The sequence below is a fragment of the Aquarana catesbeiana genome, linkage group LG01, assembly GCF_042186555.1.
Source record: "Aquarana catesbeiana isolate 2022-GZ linkage group LG01, ASM4218655v1, whole genome shotgun sequence".
In the NCBI taxonomy this organism is placed as follows: Eukaryota; Metazoa; Chordata; class Amphibia; order Anura; family Ranidae; genus Aquarana; species Aquarana catesbeiana.
The window spans coordinates 969,227,225-969,252,946 of NC_133324.1; the positions used below are offsets into that span (position 1 = coordinate 969,227,225).

The 25,722-nt window shown below is 42.9% G+C and overlaps 1 protein-coding gene across 1 annotated transcript in view; it reads left to right on the forward strand.

Moving 5' to 3' along the window:
- Window positions 1–25,722, forward strand: part of LOC141122459 (receptor-type tyrosine-protein phosphatase alpha-like) — a gene marked incomplete in the record, with an annotated part of 620,682 nt that overhangs the window by 551,944 nt on the left and 43,016 nt on the right. The window contains 7 exon segments of the mRNA XM_073611976.1: window positions 1,923–2,192; window positions 4,197–4,294; window positions 7,752–7,941; window positions 13,502–13,583; window positions 15,175–15,430; window positions 18,931–18,970; window positions 24,718–24,823. Of these exon segments, the coding sequence (XP_073468077.1) occupies window positions 1,923–2,192; window positions 4,197–4,294; window positions 7,752–7,941; window positions 13,502–13,583; window positions 15,175–15,430; window positions 18,931–18,970; window positions 24,718–24,823 (1,042 nt within the window).

A 25,722-nucleotide genomic window follows, 5' to 3' on the forward strand; every position in this document is an offset into this window, starting at 1 on the left:
GCATTAGGCTCGGTTCACACTGTAGTGATGTCAGACATTGCATGTGATTTGCACCGCATTGCTGTGCAGATCACTTGCGATGTCTGTGCGATGCAAATTCAGCCACACAGATTGAATGGCTGAATTCGCATTGCGCTTGGACCAAAATGGTGCAGGTCCCTTTTCTTTGGAATCAGATTGCATTGGGTGTTCACACCCATACGATCCGATTCCTGTCGAATTCACAGTTCACACTGCAATCTGTGAACCGATCTGGGGGTGTCATTAACTTTGTGTTGACACCCCCAGCAGTTCGCAGAGGGCAGTGTAATCCGCTGGTGATTCAGGTGCAATGTGGGAACCTGCACTGGATTCACAACATCCCACCAGTGTGAACCTAATGTGAGCCGAATGTCCACTTAAAAAAGCAGAGGCATTGTATGTTACAACCGTACTGCTCCTTGTTAACCACTTCCGGACCGCCGAACGCCGATGTATGTCCCTATTTTGAAGGAGGATATCTTTGTTATGGCAGCAGCTAGCTGCCATAACCCCAGTAATCCCATGTTCAGCCGGCTACAAGATAAAAGTGGTCTCTGCGGCGGATTCGCTGCAAGATTACTTTTATCGGCGGCGGGAGAGGGGCCTACCGCCGTGATCCGGTGCCCTCCGCCGCTTACCGGAGCCGTCAGCAGCAGCGGAGGCGATCGAGTCCGTTCTCTAGCTGTGCATGGAGACGAGTGAGGAGAAGATGGCCCCCACCCATCTCCATGACACTGCAGGGCGGAAGCCACGTCAAAACATCACTTTCGCCCATAGCTCTTAAAGGACCATTTTATTTTTTTTATTTTTTAAAATGGCAAAATTTTATTTTAGTTTTTTTTTATTGCGTTTTAGTGTAAATATGAGATCTGAGGTCTTTTTGACCCCCAGATCTCATATTTAAGAGGACCTGTCATGCTTTTTTTCTATTACAAGGGATGTTTACATTCCTTGTAATAGGAATAAAAGTGACACATTTTTTTTAAAAAGAACAGTGTAAAAATAAAAAATAAAAGGTAAAATAAATAAGAAAAAAAAAAATTTTAAACGCGCCCTGTCCCGCTGAGCTTGCGCGCAGAAGCAAACGCATATGTAAGTCGCGCCCGTATATGAAAACGATGTTCAAACCACACACGTGAGGTATCGCCATGATCGGTAGAGGGAGAGCAATAATTCTAGCCCTAGACCTCCTCTGTAACTCAAAACATGCAACCTGTAGAATTTTTTTAAACGTCCCCTATGGAGATTTTTAAGGGTAAAAGTTAGTCGCCATTCCACAAGCGGGCGCAATTTTGAAGCGTGTCATGTTGGGTATCAATTTACTCGTCGTAACATTATCTTTCACAATATAAAAAAAATTGGGCAAACTTTACTGTTGTCTTATTTTTTAATTCAAAAAAGTGCGCTTGTAAGACCGCTGCGCAAATATGGTGTGACAATAAGTATTGCAATGACTGTCATTTTATTCTCTAGGGTGTTAGAAAAAAAAAGTATAATGTTTGGGGGTTCTAAGTAATTTTCTAGCAAAAAAAAACTGTTTTTAACTTGTAAACACCACATCTAAAAAGAGAGGCCCGGTCTTAAAGTGGTTAAAAAATAAATGCTCTGTACATATATGAAGTAGAGAGATGTGCTTTACAGATGTGCATTGTGCTCCGCTGGTTTCAGTAGCCCTTAAAATAAAGAGGGTTGTAAAAAGAAGGAGGAAGGAGAGTCCAGTCATGTGACTTTGGTAGGCTCTCCTCCAATCACATTTTTTTATTTATTTTTTGGGGTCAGTTTTATGAATGGGCTGCAAAATACAGATTGAGAAATATTGCTGAATATAATGGAGAGCGGAGATCTTCTCTCTATTATAAATCATCTCTGAGAGTTTCATGTCTCCATCTTGTCTTTGTCAGGAGTCACAATGGAGGATCGGAGAGTCACCTCATCCAGTATCAGCGGCCGGATCTCCTGTACTCCTCAATGTCCTGATAACTGGGAGTTTAATGTGCACTGCTGTCCTGAGCCATATAATGATAGACCATGTAAAACTTCATCTGGTAAAAGAGTGACATTCACTGATCTCCAGCCGTCCACTAAGTATGGAATATACACCACACTGTCTACATATTGGGGACAATCCCCGAAGACTCTGGAGCTCATATATATCAGGACGGAAGACTCAGGTGAGAGAATGTTCTGTTCTTATACAAGTATTGTCTGTTCTGATATCAGTAAACACCACACAGAATCCTCAGCCCGTCATTTATTATTTGTATTACAGGAAACCTGTGGAATACAGAGGCTGTCATTTCCTTCTGGAAATACTAATTTCCTGGCTGTCTCTGGATTTATTTTCTGAAATGACTGACCACCAGGAATAAGCATGCAGATAGGGTGTTCTGATCCGGGTTACATGCTCAGTCTGGGACCACAGAAGCCAACCTGACAGCCAGGTGATGGGTATTTCATAGGGAGAGGTCAGGAATGGCAGCCTCCACATTTATCTAATAACAGGTTTCCTTTATCTATTAATCTGTACTTCCCATCAACCAACAATCCCATTCAGACCTCCATTATACTGTATATACAAACTATACAATATTGGTATAAGAAATGTTGCCATATCCTCCCATCCACCAATAAGTTCCAGCTGAAAATGACAGCCTGAGTCTGATTGGTGGCTGTGAGAAAATAAAGACTCTCCATAAATAAAGGAATAGGAATGGATTACAGAAGGATATTCAACACACAGAAGATTGTATAATTAGAATATGATAGAGGTGTACCGGATAAAGCCACAGACTCCAATTTCTCAGTATCATGTGCAAAGTGATTGTCATCCTGAATACCACCCATGTTCTTCACTGATGGTGTACCAATTCATTTCCAGCCCTTGTTCCTTCAGTTTCCTACCTGTGACGGAACGCCTGGCACCGAGCCTGGGTGCTTCCGCCAAACAGTTCCTCCTTCTCTCCAAACCCTTCCAGCAGACCGAGAGCTAATACCAGCCCTTTTACCCCAAGCATCGTACACAGACAAGATGTTGAGGTTAAACCAAAGGAACTACTGTTTATTGAACAGAAATACAGGTTTCAAAGTAAGGCCCCCAAAACATCACACAATGGTTAAATAACGAGGTGGAGTTGACACAAGATTTATTCCATCATGTAGGAAACTCCAAGAGTTCACCAAATTAGCCAACAGACAGAAACAATATGTGACTCAATTAACTCAATTAATAATGGGAATAGACACCTATGAGACACGCAATGGGGCAAAGACACTTAACACACAACATTATAATAAACAGACTATAGCAGGAGACCCCAGCCTAGCTCAGACAGTTCGGCACCAGTATTCAAGAAGACTCAGGGCTGTCTCAAATTTCATTAACCAGCTTTCTTTTCACATCAATCCTCTCACTGAGTTTCAAGTTGGCAGAGGCCATCATGGCTTCCTTGACTGTTCAATGTAATAATGTCCTCTTGCATTATATAAGAGGACATCTTCCTAAATGCTTGTAGCTCCCTCGATAGCCAGGGCCCATAGTCAGTAGGCAATAGGCTACCCTGCAGTCCCCTCCAAAAGCTCTTGTCATGGGTGAGTCTATCACACTACCACATTACAATGGCTGCCTACACATGGGATACATCCCTATGAGTTTAGGTCATTAGGGGCAAAATAACATGAGCGTGTAAATGGAGCAAATAAATACCCCCCAAGATTGTTATAACCTTGTACACTCAGTGGTCTCTTTTTTAGACACACCTATTCAGGTACACTACAGCATTCCGATAATGCTTAGCTGGAATTACAGTAAATTGGCTCAAATCAAGGCCCTCTGTGCAAAGAAGAAAGAAAATACTTACCTCTCTTTTCATGACTATGCCTGAGTCAGAGTGAAAGGTTTAGAAGGAATATGAGAGGGGTCTCTGGTGGGCAGCAATGTACTTCAGTTTGGCTTCCGCTTTGTAATTTTCTGCAAATTACAATAAAGCGTTTTTAGAGAAAACAAAAAACACAAAAAAAACAAAAAACACGATCAGACAAGCAACCTTCTCTGTTTAATATCTCCATATTCCAGTCCTGTAGATGAGTACAGGGGGATTGAGCGCTCTGACCTCTGTGTGTATGGACACTTTACACTTTAAATGTGGAATCTGTAACATTTATTATTTTCCATCCAGTGCCTGGCCAACCTGTAATAATGAAAGTTCCATCAATGGAAGATAACACAATTAGATGGAGACTGTCTGAGGAATTGGGAAAAATCACCGGATTCCAGGTAAGATACTCCTACATTTTGTATATTTTAGTTTCAATTCCATATTGATCAGTTATTGTTCACTTGTTGAAGGCTAATTGCCTTATATATAGATAATGGCTCTAAATCAACTTTATTTGACTTTTAAGTGAGTGTATTTTAGAAATGTTATTTAAGTTTTTTTTATGCTAATTTAATATTATTTACAAATTGAAATTTAATACAGGGTGCATCCATCCCATAATATTCCCAGAGCTCTGTGGGTTATCTAAGGAGAGAACACAACACTAGCTGTCTCCTTTCAGACAGTATATCTCTGATTGAAACCTCTGGGGGAGCCATTTGCAAGGGAGGGGGAGGAGTCACTGGTCAGACTCACTTGTGTCTGTTGATTTCAGCTTGAACTACTGAGCTCTGTAAACAACAGACTTTTGTCTACAAGAGTATTGGGGGATTTGTGCAACAGTGTAACTTTTATTAGAGGAACATCACCCCAGTGTGTGAAAATTAAAAGCTGGCAGCAACAGAGGATGTAGCTGCTGCTTTTTAGGAAATGGATACTTACCAGCCCAAGAATTCCAGCGGTGTCTTTCCTGCAGTCAATTCAGCAGGGTTTCACAATTCCGCAGCATAGCAACATTTCAGGAATACAGAAATCAGATTTGTAAGCCGGGAGAGTAAACAGCACAATGTGACATAAAACATTTATGTATTCCACTGATCTACAATTAGGCCATCAATGTGATCCACCAACACTGTCTATTCAACCAATAGATCTTCTCCTGACGGGAGTAAAAAGGTAGACCATGGATCATATAGACTGGTGATGGTGAACCTTGGCACCCCAGATGTTTTGGAACTGCATTTCCCATGATGCTCATGCACTCTACAGTGTAGTTGAGCATCATGGGAAATGTAGTTCCAAAACATCTGGCCATCACTGATATAGACCTATCAATACACATAGATAAAATCTCTGGTAACACATCTGGAGCAGAGCCTTGTCCATTCCAGACAGAAAGTTCTCCCCATGACTTCCATTGCTGGTCAGCAGATGTCTCCTCAATGACAAATCCCAAAAACCAGCTGTTTGTACACCATTGCTAAGAATCCTCTCTCTCCTAAGTCCCACTGCTTTTCGAAGTGCTCTGCATTGTCCAGGAGCAACCCGGCCTTGGAAAACCAATAAGAAAAAATGAAGTTCTGAGGTTGCCCATCGTTGTGTCAATGACAGCTGAGCAGCCCTAAGTAGTTGTAACCTTTTACCTGCCCGGCAGTGCTATTCATACCGCTGAATGGTTTTGGCCAGAGAAGTGTTTGAGTCCATCAGAACAGATGCCTTAAAGGGAATCTATAGCGGTCTTCTACATATTTGCTTCTTTATTTATTATGAGTATGGATTAAAAAAAATAACATTTTAAAAAGTTTCCTTTTAAACAAGTGAATGAAAGTAAATGTGAAATATTAAATAAGACTATTTATGTTCTTATATCCAGTCAGCAGGTGGAGCTATCGGCTCCATTTTCCATGTCTCCAGTTAGTCCATACCTTCTGTTGAAAACTCCTGCCATTTACAGAGCTCAGTAGCTCAAACTGAAATTTCACATTCAAGTGAATATTTAGTGCAGTGACTGCAGCCTCGTCTCTTGATTAAATAACCTACTCATATGTTTTTTTCATAAAAAATTAAATACATTGGCACGATCTTTTAATGTTTTACATAAATAGAAGGATAATGGCTGAGCTTTCAGTCAGGGATACAGTGTCTGAAATAAGAGAGCTAGGGCACTGCTCTCGCTTTAGATCAGTGATGGCGAACCTTGCACCCCAGATGTTTTGGAACTACATTTCCCATGATGCTCAACTACACTGCAGAGAGCATGAGCATCATGGGAAATGTAGTTCCAAAACATCTGGGGTGTCAAGGTTTTCCATCACTGCTTTACATCAACCTTTTTTTTATCATGGAGGAACCCTTTAAAGTGATACTAAACATGCAATGTTTAACTGCCATTATCCTTCTATATTTATAAAACATATAAAGATCGTGCCAGTGTATTTAATTTATTATAAAAAAAAAACATCTGAGTAGCTTATTTAATTATTGCTGTTCAGAGGTCACATGACATTTCCAAGGTCTTTCCCTTCCTTCCCAGCAGAGGGAAGGTTTTCTACTACTGTGCCTGAACAGAGCTGATTGGTGCTGTACCAGTCACATGACATTAAAAAAAAAAATCTGTTTCAGAATAGAGAATCAAAATAAATAATTAATAGCTACAAAGTGTATTAGAAATCTATGTTTCAAAGCAAATGTTTATAATTTTTATTGCAATAACATGGTGTAGGCGAAGTTTAAGTTGACTAAAAATAGCTTTCACTTTGTTCACACTGTAAAGATATCTGGAGGAGGTTCTGCCGATCAGAGGCTTTGTCATGCCCCTCCAGCCTGTGTCTATGGTGTGTATGTGCTAGGGCTAACAGGGAGGTGAAGCCTCTATCAATCACCATTTTATTTCCTTTCCCCATAGTGTTTAGCAAAGGGAGGGCATGGAGGAGGATGGAGGAAAGGGAGTATCATTTACCACTGTCTTTACGCCCAGATTGGTACTCTATAATCACGTGGGCTTGCACAGATAAGAAAAAGGAGAAAATAAACAGCTTAGAAAGGAACTGCAATTGGAGCATGCTCAGTAGATGACAGCAGCTGGTCTACATAATCTCAGGTTGCAGTGGGGACACAGACAAGGAGGAAGGGACAGTGAACAGTAGGATCAACCAGGTTTTTTGTAATTTGCAAAAAATGAATCCTCTAGTAGCAAAGTGCGTATTCACACAATGTAATATAGTAGATTTTCACAGTTTATAATGATGATAATGTTACAGTTTATAATGATTTGGGTTTAATGACACTTTTGTTTAGGTCTCTGGGAACCCCTACTATAAATGGTTTTGTATACAATTATTGTTACCTTAGCTACACCATATTGGTAGTTACTGAGAGATGGTTCCATTATGCTGGTGATCATTGGATAGAATTCATGGTACAGTGGTGGTCAGTAAATATTGTAGAATGCCCCCATTTTAATACAGCTATCATGATCAATGGTTTCAGTGGTTACTTCCCTTGCAAAATAAGAGAAGAAGTTCCGCTGGTCCCATACTGCTGGTTCTGGTACAATCAGGTGAGAGTTTAATCCACCAGTGCTAAAGGAGCCTCTACCAACCTATGGGGAACCCTGGTTGAGAAAGACTGCTTAGGATTAACCATAAAACTAAATCCTGTGTCATGGATGCATCCTGTATTACATGTTACCAACATTAAACAATTAAAAAAATATACAAACTTAAAAATTGCCCTTAAATCATTACAGATTTCCTTTTGGGTTACTAAATAAAAACATTTACTTATTTATTGTGTTTGTTACATGGTGATAAACTGAGTCACATAAGATATAACCCATGAAATGATTCCTTGTAGATGAATATCTCAGCCTGGAGGGATTACAATGTGTCTTTTGCTGTGGATGAATATCTCCAGTTTCCACCCAATGTGACAGAATATAAAATTCCCCTCCAGTATGGGACCAACTACACCATCACCCTCCGAGGATTCACATCAGCCGGAGCCGGGGAGGTCACAACACAGAACATTGAAAGTGATATTGGAGGTGAGTATGTGGGCTGGTGGTGGTGAATGTTCCTCATGACTGTAAACTCACTAGGTTCTTGGTCTATGCAAGGCAGTGTGGACGGGGTCACTCATCCTGCACATAGGGTACTTTTGTTGTGTCATGCTCATCAATGCCTCGGGAGCGCTTTCAGGGTAAGTCAACTTTAAGGTGGTCCTCTAACTTAGAGATGGGCCAAACACCGTGTACATAGAGTGAGTAAACTGGATTCCAGGTAACCTTCTGGTCCCGTGTCAATGCACCCCTTAACTATAACTGTTGGCATTTAGAAGGGACATGCTGAGCCCTTGTCCACTCTGCACATACAGTATACCTCTCTCACCTCACTTCACATGACATTATGGAGTACCGTCATGCACATAGTGCAGACCTCATGCATGCACTTTGTAGTTCTTGCTCTCCCATACCTAGTGGCAAGGTCAAGAGCCTCCATGATGCTGATCTGCTTGCTTTGGGAGAAATACCGCTCGGCAGGGAGCCCAAAGCAGTGTCCCCCTCACTACCAGAGGACACCCCACCTAGCACATGTACCACGCTTCAGGACAGGTTGCTTGTACTGGCTACTAGTCTCCCGTTGCTCTTGGCAACTACTTGCTTCTTCTCCGTACCATGTTAACTAACTCTTGAAAAGACTGACCCAAAACTTCAGATGTCTATGTGTAGCGTGCTGGTTACTTCCATACACCCCTTTAGAATAACTTCAGACTAGGTAGGACAACGTTTCAAAGACTTAAATAGGCAATGAGTCTTTTCCTAACTGGCTAACTCTAATGCCCCGTACACGGGATCGGACTTTCCGACAACAAAACCGTGGAATTTTGTCCGAAGGGCGTTGGCTTCAACTTGTCTTGCATACACACAGTCACACAAATGTTGGCCAACAATTACGAAAGTAGTGACATACAGTACTAGACATGCTACGTGGTTTTTCAGCTCTTTAGCGCCACCCTTTGGGCTCCTTCTGCTAATTTCGTGTTAGTAGAAGTTTGGTGAGTGTTGATTCGTGCTTTTCTTTTTGCGTTTCTCATTTAGCACTATTATTATTCCTGATAACACTTGAAAAAAAAAAGCCTTTGAAAATTTGTTTGCTATAACTCCATCAGTATCATCAGCAAAGCAGCTTCATTATTATCCCATTAGAGAAGAAGAGAATTGTGCGCTGCATTTGGAGATTTCATAATTTGCCGCGTCAAAAATGTTAATTCTCCATTACGAATGCTAGTTTACAAGACTGGCTGCTTCTGCTTCTGAGCATGCCTGGACTTTTGTCCGACGGACTTGTGTGCACACAATCGGACAATCTGACAACAAACATTTGTTGGTGGGAAATTTGAGAACCTGCTAGCCAACATTTGGCGTAAAGTCTGACAACAAATGTCCGATGGAGCATACACATGGTCGGACTTTCCTCCAACAAGCTCACATCAACATTTTTTGACGGAAAATCAGATTGTGTGTACGGGGCATAACTGTGGCTGCCCCAGCATACCTGCATAGAGCGGACTAAAATGTCCCAGCAGACCCTTTACATAATGGTGTCCGTGCAGTTCCCCAAGCAGAATTCAGCGGGAGAGACTATTCCCTATCCTACTTATAACCACCGGGGACAAGTGGGCTAATTACACAGTTAGTCGGATTTTCCCTGGATCAACTTTACCTATAAATGTCAGTATCCAGTTATATTATGTACATTTAGGAAAGAATCCTTTCTTAAAGCAATCTACTGAGCTGGCCAGAACCACCTCTGGAGGGAGTCTATCAACGAGTGCCCCGTTCTCTGTGATGACCTTAAAGTGAAAAACTCAACACCGAGTTCACTGTATGGACCACTTATGTATTTATACATGGTGATCATATCTCCCCCCGTAATCTCCTCTTATCAAGAGGGAATAGATTCAGTTCCTCTAATCTTTCCTCATAGCTGAGCTCCTCAATGCCTCTTATCAGTTTGGTTGTCCTTCTCTGCACTTTCTCCAGATCCCCGGTATTCTTTTTGAGAACTGGTGCCCAAAACTGAACTGCAAATTCCAGATGAGGTTTTGACCAATGATTTGTACAGGGGGGCAAAATTATATCTCTCTCTCTGGAGTCCATACCTCTCCTAACACAAGAAAGGATTTTTCTCGCTTTGGAAACTGCAGCTTGGCATTGCATGCTATTATTGAGTTTATGATCTACCAAAACCCCCCCAGATCCTTCTCCACTATGGATCCCCCCAGTTGTACTCCCCCTAGTACGTATGATGCATGCATATTCTTAGCCCCCAGTAATGGCCTCCTGGGCATAACTAAATACCTACAGTGGACAACCTGCCTACACATCCCCCTCCTTTATCACAAGCTGCCCCAGCTGCAAACAACCAACATTACAGTGTAACATAAATAACATCAAGCACAAGACACAACCAGGTATAGGAAACTAAAACAGTGAAATAACATTCACAATGTTATACATGAAAGTCTGGGTCAGGGAGGTATACTTTCTCCCTGGAAAATGGGTGGATCCCTCTGACACGGTGGATGACTGGGAAGAGGCACCTAGGTTTGAAAATTTCCATGCGATCTATCCGGATGTTCCTCTCAATGTTGTATTCCCAGTAAAGCCAGTGGAGCTCCGCCTCATAATACTAATTTTGTTGCTGAAAGTGCCTGAGTTGTTCCGGCACATGAAGTTTCTCCCAGTTTGCTCAGCTGTATATCTTGGGCTGGTCTTCCTTAAGTTGATGGAATAGTGGCTCTGGTACATAGGGGAAGACCAGGGCATACTGTGCCCAAACATGGGCATCCAAGTATCTTTGCAAACGGGCCAAACGGATGATCCTCGCCCAAAAGTGGACTGATATGTGTAGCGCTACTCCCGTAGGAGCCGCAGGAATACTGTCCAGGTCATCCCCAATTACTTTGCCTCGCAGCCAGGCACATAGGCTCGTTTACTTCTTTCTCCAATAATCAGTCTAGGGGTGTTGTTTTTATTTTGTGAAGAATGGGGATAGGGATGAGGGAGATGTATGGGATACAGCAGATTAGGAATTCATCTTCAGAACAAGCTATATCCGAGTCCCTGCTTGATTCAAACAGTGGACTTCAGATTTAAACTGTAACAACAAGTAGTAAGGTTAGAGCTCCAAAGCATTGTCCCTTTATATAGTAAGGGGCAGATGGACAAAGCTCTTCAGAACACCAGCCAGTATTCCCTGTGCTAAACCCGCCGCTGACTTCCTAGCACCAGAGGGGGTTAACAGCACACAGTCTCCAAGATCCTTAGGAGTGTCTGTACTCACAAGGCCCAAGAGCAACTGGACGCCTTTCTCCGTAATACCAGACCAGATCTTCAGGAAACAGCCCCTCAGTCAGCGTAGCAGAACCCGGGTTACAGAAATTCAGGCCCTCTCTCAATGTGCCCTCTCCCGGACTTAGTTAATCCTAGCCAGGAAGGACCCAGAGCAGTGTGTGCTCATAGAATACAGTACATACAGTTACCCAGCACGCCTTAGTGCCCCCTCTCTCTGGGATAGGCTGAGGCTGTATCAAAATTCATGCTGCTATCCACATAGCTCCACACCTATCATCCAGACACTTTTACAGGCTCCTATATACAGAGGAAGCTAGGCAGACTAGCAGCACCTGAGCACACAGAGCAGACCTCACTAGATGATCACAGCCAGGGCTATTTTTCAGCTGGAACTTGGTGGAACTCAGTTCCACCACCTCTGTTTCAGGCCCTTTGCTCACCACTATCATTTGTAAACACAGAAGTCCGGCTTCTGTTTTTACAAGTGACAGCTTGTCTCTCAATGGCTCCACAGATCTGATCTCCTGAGTGGCTCCCAATGAGTGCAGGATGGAGACAAGGGAGATGCAGGTGCCTGTATGGATGCCAGCACCCCCACTGGATGATCTCCCTGCAAGTGAGAGAGGCAGAGCCACCTACAGTGTCTGGGGAGGTACTAGAGAAGAAGAGGGGTGAGATGTGGATGGAGGATGCAGAGCAAAGCAGCTGTGGAAGAAGGCTGAACTCTGCACTCTGTATGTAGCGCAATTCTGAACTCTGCACTTTGCGTGTAAAACCCCGAAACTCTGCACTCTGTACTGACTATGTGCTGTACTATGCACTTCTGGTATTTAATGGCCCTTTAAGACCCTCCCACTGTTAGTGAAATTTAAAAACACCCACTATTTGATGCAGTTTAGAGGGTGTGTGTAGGTGGGGGAAGGGGGGTTTTGGGGGATCATGATTGAGTTCCTGCACCTATTTTATGGGAAAAAAAGCTCTGATCACAGCTCAATCAGTTCCTATAAGATTCCTTGTTGAGGTTCTGTCTGAGCTCCCTGGACAGGTGGAGATTCAGTTGCAGGTGGGCAGGGTGGCAGCTTGACTACATATCCAGCGGGGGAGGCCATCCCTGGAAAGATGGGGCCGGCAGGCCAGAGGATTTTGGCTAGGGGTTCCTGCAGGATGGTGGCTCTGGTGTCATCAGAAACCTCCCGCGAGACAGGTAGTCTGTCAGGGTCGATGTCTCTGGCTTCTTTAAGCTCAGGCAGCTACTGGAACAGAAAAGCTCCATATTGATGGCACCGAGCCTGTGGGGAGTGTAGAGTCAGGCGTCTCCTGCAAAACAGGCATATAACGTTCCTGTGCGGCATTGTGTAAGCCCTACGGCAGGTTGGTATTGGACTCCAATGTGACGGTTATTTTCTTCCAGGGTAGCTGTTGGTCTGACATAATGACTTGTGGCAATGCACGTGGTGGGTCTAAGAGTCCTTCTGGAGCCGGTTGCTATATATGCCCCTTGTCAGCATCTCCACCCCAGTGAGGGTACCTCGTGCAGGGGCCAATCAGGAAGCAGGGAAGTTCTAATTAACTACTGTAACTATTGCCATGGTCTCTTTAGTGGGGGGCTTCAGGTGTATGAAGAAGGCGTAGCCCCACATTGGGAGCCAAGTATGTGGACTGGGGGTGGTGAATGTTCCTCGTGACTGTAAGCCCACCAGGTTTTTGGGCCACGCCAGGCAGTGTGGACGGGGGTCACTCGCCCTGCACATGGGATAACTTTGCTGTGTTGTGTTCATAAATGCATTGGGATAAGGCAGGGACCATTTTCAGGGGAAGTCAACCTTAAAGCAGTCCACCAACTTATAGATGGGCCGTACACTATGTATATTGAGTAAAAAAACTTGGTTTCGGCTAACCTTCTGGTCCCATGTCAATACAGTCTGTAACTGTTTGACATTTAGGAGGGACATGCTGAGCCCTTTCCCACTCCACCCGTCCAGCGTACCTCTGTCACCTCACTCTCACTGACCGAATGCAGGGATGTCAATAGAGGTCTCTCAGTTTAGACTCGTTTTCAGCACTATTAATACATTTAATTAGGTAATGGATCATTTCAAGTATTGTATATAATTTACGAAGTTTGACCCAAGTCTGACCCAATTATTCAGTGTTCAGTTTCCATATCCACCCTTGGTCAGACAGTCTTTACTGACACACAGCACATCAGCTCTATTTCCTAACTAGATTCCTGAATTTTCCTTTTCAGATCCTCCGCTTCACATGGAAAAGACAATGCATGTTGACACTTTGCGGCTCCACCCCGTTCTCAATCTGAACGGACCAATCAGGTGAAAAACTGCTTACAGTTGCTTAATGTGTTCCTGTAACTACAGAGTCAAAAGGGTCAAATAAGCCCAGCCTGTAAAAGTTCATCTATACTTATATTTCTGGTGACCCATGTATTGAAACTGTTGTTTTGCTGCGCCTCATCCACTGGAGGTATTCGATACACCACAAGTACATAACTTCTTCTTGTGTTAGGCACTAAAATAAAATGTTACCGGGAATGAGTCATTACATCTATTCCCCAGTCAAGCAGCAGTGACGTGATTTATATAAATTAACGAGGATAATGTAGAGAATTTGGTGCTCAGAAACTATCATGTACCTGTTGTTGGAGGCGAAACACGAAGAGGGCTTCTTTTACACCTCTGATCCAGGCATCACTGGAGTGCAGCACAGGGACAAGAGGACAAAGTATGGCACGGGTGCCATAAGTTCAGTCCACAGAAGCTTCCTTCTGGAGGGAGACTTGGCTCTGAGAGCTTATGCAGAATGAAAAAGAGTTCCTTGGGAGCAGGTAGATAGGAAGTCATCTGGCCAGGACACTGGAACTCAGAACAAGCTGAAAGCAAAGTCTGGACTGGCAGTGGCTGGTAACCAATGAGACAGACAACAGGCAGGTAGCTGGCAGAGTCACACCAGGTTACACCAGAAGATCAGTAGAGACATGCCATGGTCAGGAACTAGTCATGATCAAACTCGGAATCAACAAAACAAGCCATGGCCAAGAACTAGCATATATATATATATATATATATATATATATATATAGATATGTACATATCTATATATATCTATATAGATATATCGATATATCGATATATCTATATATATATATATATATAGATATATATATATATCTATATATATATATATAGATATATCGATATATAGATATATATAGATATATCTATCTATATATATAGAGAGATATATATAGATAGATATATCTATATATATATGATTTTTTCTGTTCTATTGTTTTTTTCTATTCTAGTCTTTTCTATTAGAATTCGATTTTATTCTATTTCTATATAACTATTTTCCGAAATTCGAATTTCGTATAGAATTAATTTGCATTCAAATAGAAAAGATTAGCACAAAATAGAAAATAATAGAAAAGAATGGCATAGAAAAACAATAGACCAGCATAGAAAAAAAAATAGAACAGAATAGAATAAAATATAATATATATATATGTTATTCTTGCTTCAGTCTATTGTCTATAAAAAAAAGTACTAATTGTTTCATCCTAAGGGAAAGAGACCAAAGAGAAGCATGACAATGAGAAAGGAGAAGTGCCTTGTCTGCTCTATGTTACCTAATTATACAAGGCCTTATTTAAGGTGCATATAGGAGCCCCGGGCCTTTTAGGATCCTAAGAACCCCCCCTGCTCTGAACCAACAAGGGAGAACCTGTCTATTTACCAGTTTGTCCCCTAAATTCTGCAATGTTTGAAAAAATGTTCCTGAAATATAATGCATTTAGAGTTTATCAGGATGTTTTTATCTGAGCAAATAATTAATATAAAGCACAGCAGGGATGACATGCATTATATTGCATAGCTGAGATTATTCCGGTATTTCTGCTTCCAGGACTTATGACATAATTGTCTTTGGCGGTCAGGAAGACAATTCAACAGAGGAGTGTCTGAATTTCAAAAACACCCCATACAACTCCAGCTGGTCTCCAATCCGTTATACTGCAGCTGTCCTTCCTGCAGAGACCCTCACTGGACCCAGAACCTTCACCCTGGGGGATAACCACCATTATAATGGGTTCCACAATGCTCCTCTTATCCCCAACCACAACTACACCATCTACATTCGGGTCACCAGCCGCTGGAATCACGTATGTCTATACTGAGGTCTTCGTGGTGTGTGAGTGCCATGAATGAGGTCTATAGTCTCTGTTTTCTGGAGTTTGTGGTGGAAATGATAATTACAGACTCTTGGCATGAAAAAGAATCCCAGTACAAGTCAATTACAATAGCTAACAGGCTTGGCTATTCATGGTTTCTAGATAAATATATCTCAGTGACTTCTGTTTTTCGTTAGAGAAGACGAGGTCTTGGCTTCCCAGAGCACTGGGAGGTGGTAGTCTTGGAGCCTGATCGCTTTCTCTTGGTGCGTTCCCAGGCTTGGTGCACCCAGGGTAAATGTATTTTTCCTCATTTACTAAAAATTTGCTGGCCATAGAACTTTAACCTGTGAACATGACAAAGCTCAGGATGGACATTGAGGAGCATATTTTGGACAGAGAGGACAATTGATTTGCAAGGGCTGTGAAAGAAGCCAGCAACATCAAACTGAAATAACCATCAATGAACAAACAGGGGTGGGGACTTTTAACAGCATCTGTCTTCCACATATAATGCTGTTTTTTTTTTTGCAAAACAAACTTTATTGTATATATGGGTAAACATCTCATACATAGCGAACGTTACAAGCATCTCATAATCAAAGACTTTCGTAGCAGATGGACAATAGGAAATCAGTCCTTTCGTATTTCAGCTGACAACCTCAAACATTACATTTGAATTGCATAATAACGTGCAAACCTGAGGTTGAAAGTCAGGGCTTCACTATAAAGGTCTTTAATTTAGGAAAGTTATAACAACATTTCTTAAAAAATGGTTATTGAGAGCTGAGAAGCTTGTAGAGCATCTTGAATATAGTAAAGGAAAAGGGTATGGGAAGAGGGAATGAGAGGTATATGGGAATGACAGTTTGTCCTACCAGGGGTAAAAGCGTGCGTGTTGTTATTCTCGGAGAGAACATTTGTGTTAGGGTGGTTGTAATAATGCTGTTTCAACATCTCTACCCTGAGAACAAAAATTCACACCTCAACCATGTGAATTGAAGTATTAACACCTATGCAGACCCTTTGACACCAAGGATGGGATTATGTAACTAGAACAGGGGGTTTCCACAACTTTCACACCTCCCATCATGCTTTTGGCCACAATAAGAAAGAATGAGGTAGAGAGGCGGCACAGTGACGTGACATTCTCCACCTCATATAATCAGAGAATGCCTTACATCCACTGAGAAACATTTAATTTGTGTGTAAGCACCTGAAACCCCAAATCCAAACTAAAAGTTTTCTTTTATAAACAGGATATTAAAGGTTGATTTCCCTTCATTTCCTGTCCATGCGGCAGGTGGCAGACAGAGCTACAATGGAATAAACACCTCCTTTATGGAGACACAGACAGCATTTAATCTTTGACAAAAAGTCCAACCCTTGCCAATGCATTAACAAAAGGCTGGAATTGGGCTTTAACTGGCGCCACTTCATAAAGGTTTGATATGGTATTGTGTTCCCTTTTTTAACCACTTTCGGACCGCCCACCGTCGTTATATGTCGGTACTTTGAAGGAGGATAGCTGCCATAACCCCGGTATCCTCTTCTTCGGTGTGCGGTCCGGTTTAAGATAAAAGTGGTCTCTGCGGCGGATACGCCGCAAGATCACTTTTATCGGCGGCGGGAGAGGGCCCCCCCCTCCCGCCGCGATCCAGTGCCCTCCGCTGCTTACCGGAGCCGCTGGCAGCGGCGGAGGCGATCGGATCCTTCCCGTGGCCTGACATAGAGACGAGTGAGTGGAAGATGGCCCCCACCCATCTCCACATCATTGCAGGGCGGAAGCGATGTCAAAACATCACTTACGCCCATAGCTCTTCAAGTGACATTTTTTTTTTCTATTCTTTTAAATGACAAAATTTTTTATATTGTATTTCTAGTATAAATATGAGATGTGAGGTCTTTTTGACCCCAGATCTCATATTTAAGAGGTCCTGTCATGCTTTTTTTCTATTACAAGGGATGTTTACATTCCTTGTAATAGGAATAAAAGTGACACAATTTTTTTTTTTTTTAAAAAACAGTGTAAAAAAATAAATAAAAGGTAAAATAAATAAAAATAATTTTAAAAAATTTAAACGCGTCTCGTCCCGACGAGCTCGCGTGCAGAAGCGAACGCATACATGAGTAGCTCCCGCATATGAAAACAGTGTTCAAACCACACATGTGAGGTATGGCCGCGATCGGTAGAGCAAGAGCAATAATTCTAACCCTAGACCTCCTCTGTGCTTAAATCACGCAACCTGTAGATTTCTTTAAACGTTGCCTATGGAGATTTTTAAGGGTAAAAGTTTGTCGCCATTCCATGTGTGGGCACAATTTTGAAGCGTGACATGTTGGGTATCAATTTACTCGGGGTAACATTTTCTTTCACAATATATAAAAAAAATGGGCTAACTTTACTGTTGTCTTATTTTTTAATTTAAAAAAGTGTATTTTTTACAAAAAAAGTGCGCTTGTAAGACTGCTGCGCAAATACGGCGTGACAGAAAGTATTGCAACGACCGCCCTTTTATTCTCTAGGGTGTTAGAAAAAAAATGTATAATGTTTGGGGGTTCTAAGTAATTTTCTAGCAAAAAAAACTGTTTTTAACTTGTAAACAACAAATCTCAGAAAGAGGCTCGGTCCTTAAGTGGTTCATTTTTTCAATATGGCCTGCTTATAAAAGCCTTCTAAGGGCAAAGTTTATGGTTATTGGTTTGGGTATTTTAGATTAAATTACATTTCTTATAGTTTTCCCCATATTCTATGGACACTTGTTACATTTCTAAAGTGTTGCAGTTGATACATTTCTAGGATTCGATTGTTACTGTAACAGTAGCAGAGCTCTTTGCTTGTCATACAACAAGCCCCTCCCCCTTCCTCTGCACACCGCAGTGAGATTTGTTTCAGCTGTTCAGTTTTGTTCTCCGATTTTCAGATGTTACTTCCTCATTTTTAGATGTAGACGGTTAATTGACAAATACAGAGGAAGCATTGACACCTAATTCAGCTTCAAAAATAGACCTTAATGTAGAACTCTGGGCAAAAGGGACTTTCAAGAGAAATGAAGCTCCACCCAAGGCTTTTGCTATAGTGTGCTGGTATGCACAGCATCCTTCCATCCATCCAGCTGCCTTTATTTGGGTTTGACATCTTCACCCATCTTAATTTCCCAATGTAGCTCCTGCGAATACACATGGGAGTTTAGTTTATTTATGTAATTCAAATAATCAGTTCCTGCTTTATTTTTAGATTGAATGTCAGATAAAACCACCAGTGACTGGTTCTCTTCTAAAAAAAAAAACCCAGAGCACAGTAATCTGATTATAGTCTTTAGCTGGTTTGGTGGCTGATTGCTTTCCAGATCAGCCGCAGAGAAATCTGGAATCAATTGTATGCTTGGTATGATTGGCTGGTTGTCTGATGAACATCTGTAAACTTTAGTCTGTGATTATTTAAAATTCTTCAAATGGGTTGTAATTTCATTATTTTTCTATATTCCAAGGTGGAGAAATCATCATGTGCTTTTGCGGGGTTCCTTAAAAGTAAGTGTGTGTTAAATAGTTCATTATAGGTTCAGCTACTGAGCTCTGTAAACAACAGGGTTTTTTTTTTAAACAGAGCAGGTAAGAATACACAGAAAGATGCATTAAAAGAGTCTTGAGCACCACCTAGTGCATGGCTATGTAATATACCATGTATGTATCATTTACTGTATGTGACAGAGTCACTTTGGTTGGGGGGGCCCGTGGAATCCGGAATCCCTTGGGGTGGTTGGAAAAACCTTGTTTCAACTCCCCATGCACCTCCTATGTCTAAGTCCCCCTCTTTCTCTAATAGTGTCTCATTTTGTTGTGTACTCTTTGCTGGGTCGTTTGGGGTGTGGCTGTATTCCAGTGTTCTATTGTGTCTGTCTGCCTTGGATATTATGGGATGTGTATGTAGATTAGCTGTGACATTGGTGGGGGCGAATTCCTCCAACAGCTCTCACTGCTGATTGGACAATCTACCCCACCTGTAATACAAAGGAGGGGAGATCGTCCAGAGTATTACCTGTGTACATGTGTTTTCAATAAACAGTCCATGTTCAGCAACCAAACGAGTATTGTCTTGTTTTGTGGTTGTGAGCGGTTGGAATATGTATATTCAGACTGGGAGGAAGCGGTATATGACGAAAGCACTCAAGCGGAGTATGGGACGTTTCGTTACACTATATATGTATATTATGTCAGTAAGTTTACACAAATCTCATATGAATACACTGACTTAAACCGGAGTTCCACCCAAAAGTGGAACTTTCGTTTATGTGATTTATCTCCCCCTCCGGTGCCACATTTGGCACTTTGAGAGGGGAGTAGGTACCTGTTTTTGACAGGTACCCTGTCCCCACTTCCATCAGACGTCGCCACAGCAAGGTACATCACAAGTTTAGCCCCCTCCGCCTCCTTCCCCTGATGCCGGGGCCAGTAAGAGAGTGCAGCATGCTTTGCGCATGCGCAGTAGGGACCGCAAGGCTTTACTGCCAGGTTCCCTTACCAGCAATGGCGGCAGCAGCACCCGTCAGCTGATGGAAACATTGGCTGGGTGCCAACATCGCTGAATTCTAGGACAGGTAAGTGTCCCAGTCCCAATATTAAAATTCCGCAGCCACAGTATGTGTTGTAGCTGCTGACTTTTAATTTTTGGAGGGGGGGGGGGGGGCAGAACTCCACCTTAATTATTTATTTTTGAGTTTGTTAATCTATGTACATATTTTAAGCATAATAGAATTGCATGAAAGTATGGACTATGGAAAAAAGAGAAAGAAATAAAAAGTTATTTAACAATTATGTCATTAACAATCATGTGTATCAGTATGATGAATCATATGACATAAACACAGGTAACGTAAAGTGTTTGTTACCCTAAAAAAAAAAAAAAAATGCATCCTGTTCCCTTAAAGCATGTTATACAGCACAGTGCTTGTGCTGGTAATTTGGCCCCTTGTATCACCTGGAATACCTGGCTGATCTTGCCTGGTTCTGCCCTCCCCCCTGTAAACTGACCAAGGTTTATCATGACTGCTGAACCCTGACACCGTGGTCAGTTTACGTGCCTCCGTCATATGCAGCTCTCCTCTGTCCTCTCCCCTCTCCCTCTTTGCTTGTCAGCTCGTGACAGTGCTCTGTCCCCTCCTGCTGCAATAATGACTATAGTATATGCGTGCCATCCCCTCTGTTAAATAACATTATGTGTCTGTGCTATATAAAAAAGATGCAGATTTCTACCTTATATCGCAGCTGCTCCCGGCGCTCACGTGACCGCTCGGCTATCTCTCCTCCTCTCCTCCCCTCCTCCCTGGCTGACGTCAGCGGGAGTTCTCGGCCCTGCCCGGTGAAGCTGTCAGCCCAGGAGAGGAGAGAGCCGAGGAGTCATGTGAGCGCCATGAGGAGCTGTGATATACGGTAGAAATCTGCATTTTTTTTTTTATATAGCACAGACACTGGGACACATATTGTTTTTAAACCCGAGGGGATGGCATGAATATACTATAGTGGCTTACCAACCACTTTAATATCTTGAAACGAAAACAATAATTAATATGGCTATATACAGCCGTGGCCAAAAGTTTTAAAAATGACACAAATATTATTTTTCCAAAAAGTCTGCTGCCTCCGTTTTTTTTATGGCAATTTGCATATACTCCAGAATGTTATGAAGAGTGATAAGATGAATTGAAATTAATTGCAAAGTTCCTCTTTGCCTAGAAAATTAACTTAATCCCCATAAAAAAAAACATTTCCACTGCATTTGTGAAGAAGACTTCAGGGCGCCCAAGAAAGTCCAGCAAGCGCCAGGACCGTCTCCTATAGTTGATTCAGCTGCGGGATCGGGGCAACACCAGTGCAGAGAGTGGGGGGGATCGAGGTACCACCAGTGCAGAGTGGGATTGGGGCACCACCAGTGCAGAGGGTGGAGGGGGGATCGGGGCTCCACCAGTGCAGAGTGGGATCGGGGCACCACCAGTGCAGAGGGTGGAGGGGGGATCGGGGCACCACCAGTGCAGAGCTTGCTCAGGAATGGCAGCAGGCAGGTGTGAATACTTCGGCACGTACAGTGAGGAGAAGACTTTTGGAGGAATGCCTGGTGTCAAGAAGGGCAGCAAAGGAGCCACTTCTCTCCAGGGAAAATATCAGGGACAGACTGATTTTCTGCAAACAGTACAGGGATTGGACTGCTGAGGACTGGGGGAAAGTAATTTTCTCTGATGAATCTCCTTTCCGAATGTTTGGGGCATTCGGAAAAATCCTTGCCCAGAGAAGAAAAAGGTGAGTGCTACCATCAGTCCTGTGTCATGCCAATAGTAAAGCATCCTGAGATTCATTCATGGTTGGGGTTGCTTCTCAGCAAAGGTAGTAGGCTCACTCACAATTTTGCCTAAGAACACAGTCATTCATAAAGAATGATAAAAAACATCCTCCAAGAGCAACTTCTTCCAACCATCCAAGGACAGTTTGGTGACCAACAATGACTTTTCCAGCATGATGGAACACCTTACCATAAGGCAAAGGTGACAAAAGTGGCTTGGGGAACAATACATTGAAAGTTTGGGTCCATGGCCAGGAAATTCCCCAGACCTTAATCCCATTGAGAACTTGTGGTCAATTCTTGTGGCGGGTGAACAAAAAAAACCCACAAAATCTAACAAACTCCATTGATTATGCAAGTATGGGGGGCAGCCATCAGTCAGGATGTGGCCCAGAAGTTGATTGACAGCATGCTAGGAATTGCAGGGGTCTTGGGAAAAAAAAGGGACAACACTGCAAATATTGACTCTTTGCATAAACTTCATGTCATTGTCAATAAAAGCCTTTGACACTTATGAAATGCTTGTAATTATACTCCAGTGTCCCATAGCAACATCTGACAAAAAGATCTAAAAAAAACGGACGCAGCAGACTTTGTGAAAATCTATATTTGTGTCATTCTCAAAACTTTTGCCCAGGGCTGTACTGTATACAGTGTATGCATAGGAATTGGTGGATATTTTTACTTTCCTTTCATAGGTATCACAACCACTGTACAAAGTACCAACAATTGAACTAAACTAGTAGACAACCAGGTCCGCACAGCAGACCATCCCCTCAAATTCTTCTTCAGCAGAATAAAAGGGGTCGAGTCTATTCTACAGGATATGTTAATACAGCTTAGATTTGATTACTTAATCCCCAGGGGGTTATAATATTGTGAATGGACTATAAGGTCAATTAATCTATCACATGGATAATGGTATACTCAGTTAGCTATATTTAGAAGTAAGAGGGAAGTTTTTTAAAATAATTATTAAATAATACTTTACCGCTAAATTGATCTGGTGCTGGGTTTGGAACCACACCCGGGACAAGCTGCTAATGGGATGACCTGGAAAGGATATGCATCCTGATGATCTTTTGTGAAAGTAAGATCAATAGAGGCATGATGATGATTAGAAGAGACCAATGATGATCAGTAGATCTATGGACTATGGAGGGCCGGGCTAATCAGAAGAGAGCTAGATCTCATTTTCTCTCTGAACTTTTATTTTTATGCCCAAAAATTCCCTTATCTAAGGACTAGCCTAGAGGATGAATCCTAAAACATTTACTCACACCTGATTGGGAAGCTATCTTACTGGTTAACTAGGTGTTTACTTAGTCAGTGGTTTCACCTGTCCACTAGATGGTGCTCTAAGACTAGTAATCTCTGTATTAGGTCTTCTGGGAATAAAATTGCATCGCATACTAGCACTTTATGAAATACTTACCTTAGAACGAAGCCTTGCAGTGACAAGCTGTCACCGCTGACAGGGCTTCCATCTACCCATCTTCTTGGGACTGGATTCTTTCCTAAATGTTCAAACCCTGTTTCCCCGAAAATAAGACCTAGCGTGATTGTCGGTGATGGCTGCAATATAAGCCCTACCCCCCAAATAAGCCCTACCCTAATTCCCTGTAAATAAGCCCTACCCTGAAAATAAGACCTACAAGGACTTTAACTAGGGCTTATTTGGGGGGTAGGGCTTATATTGCAGCCATCGCCGACAATCACGCTAGGTCTTATTTTTGGGGAAATATAACTGGGTAGTAACATTTATAGGTAAAGTTGATCCAGGGAAAATCCATTTGCCTCTCGGGGGATCAGGAAGGAATTTTTTCCTCTGCTGTAGCAAATTGGATCATGCTTTGCTGGGGTTTAGAATTGTGGGTATAGAATTGTGTATATGGGATTTTTTTTTTTTGGTTGAACTAGATGGACTTGTGTCTTTTTTCAACCTGACTAACTATGTTACTATGTTCTTTCCAGGCTTGCAGGCTCCTGCTGTTTGAGTGGCCGGGGCTGCAATGAAGTCACTCCTGTGCATGCCCGGGAGCCCTCAGCTGCATCATGGAGCTCTGAAGGTCCAGCACGGTATGCCAGACCTTCAGAGCGCATGTGCCAGTGATGTCACCGGCTGCATCCAGTGTGAATATCTCCTAAACACTGCAAGATTAGGAGATATTCACCATACCTACAGGTAAGCCTTATTATAGGGTTACCTGTAGGTACAAGTTAAAAAAAAAGACCACTTTAATATACTAGAGTGCAGTGGCGGCCGCTCATGCAGGGCGCAGAGATGCCATCCCCCCTAATCCATGCACCCGGCCCCTAATTTACATGCAGGGCTCCGCACGCATGGATTCCAATGGGTTTTTTTTTTCTTTTTCGAAGCACATGATTACAGCCAGAGGCTCTAATTGGCTTCAAAATGGGTGGGCTCGGGGTGCAGAGCACTGCGCCCAGAACCCACCCAGTTGTGTGACATTAGCGAATTAATATTCGCTAATGTCTTCCTGTTTCTCCTCCCGGCCAATCAGGAAGCGGGTCCTAAAACCCGATCGGCCGGGAGTCCTAAGACCCGATTGGCCACGAGTCCTAAGGCCTGATTGGCTGGGAGGAGAAGTGACAGCTGGGACTCGGGAGGAGATTCAGGGAGGAAGTCGCAGAAGCCGCGCCCTGGATGGGGTAAGTGGGGGGCTGGCGGGGGTCCTGGTGAGAGATGCGGCGATCGAGCGATGGCGAGGATCCGCGATCAGTCAAGCGAGCGCTGGGGAGGGATGGGGGTTGGTAGTTGGCTGGCTGTTTGAAGGGGTGGCTGGCTGGTGCGGGTCGCCCCCCAAGAAAATTGAGCACCAGCCGCCATTGATAGATTGTATCTTTTGCACTAATAATAATGCAATGTACTGTATTATCTAGTAATAGTTCTCTCTTTTGGTTTCCATCATAATTCCTCCAGAATCGGCGATCAGCATGACTCCCATCATTGCGGGATCCATAGCTGCTGTGTTTTTACTACTCATCCTTCTTTTCCTGGTGATCCTATGGAGGAGCCACTCTTCACGGTTTGTGTCTGTCTCCGAAATGAAAGGAAGATATGTTAAAATGTCATAAGATTAAAATTCAGATCAGGTCCTTGATGTGCAGGGTGGAGAGTTAATAAAACATAATGAAGTGTATCAATGTTTCCTTCCAAACTCATTAGGCCTTCATGCACACTGGATGTTTTTGCAGCTGCTTCTAGGAGCGTCTGGCATTTTTTTTTCCCGCTTCTAAACTCCCCTCCATGTTATCCTGTGTCCATAGGCACACAGAGGCTTTTAGAAGCGTTTAACCCCTTCCCGACCTCCACACGCTCATATACGTCGGCAGAATGGGAGGGGTGGGCAAAAGGGCGTACAGGTACGTCCCCTTTAAGACGCGGCATTGTGGAAGCGTGCGCCTCGTGAAGGTAGACGAAGAAATTCTGGACAGCCGCACACCGGTAAAAGTTTCTTAAACCTCTATTTGTGAACCAGGATCACAAAGTATACACGACACCAAACCAGAGTGGTACAGAAAGACAGCCGACGCGTTTCAAACTTATACCAAGTGCTTACTCATAGCTCCGTGACCGCGGGTCCCACGGACTCGATGTCCGCCGGGGGGCCCGCGATCGTGTCATGGAGCGGCACAACGGGGAGATATCTATGTAAACAAGGCATTTCCCCGTTCTGCCTAGTGACATGACAGAGATCACCGCTCCCCGTCATCGGGAGCAGTGATCGCTGTCATGTGCGGTGTAGCCCCTCCCCCACCAGAATCACTCCCTAGGACACACTTAACCCCTTCATCGCCCCCTAGTGTTTAACCCCTTCCCTGCCAGTGTCATTTATACAGTAATCAGTGCATTTTTATAGCACTGATTGCTGCATAAATGTCAGTGGTCCCACAATAGTGTCAAAACGATCTGTCATTTCCTCCA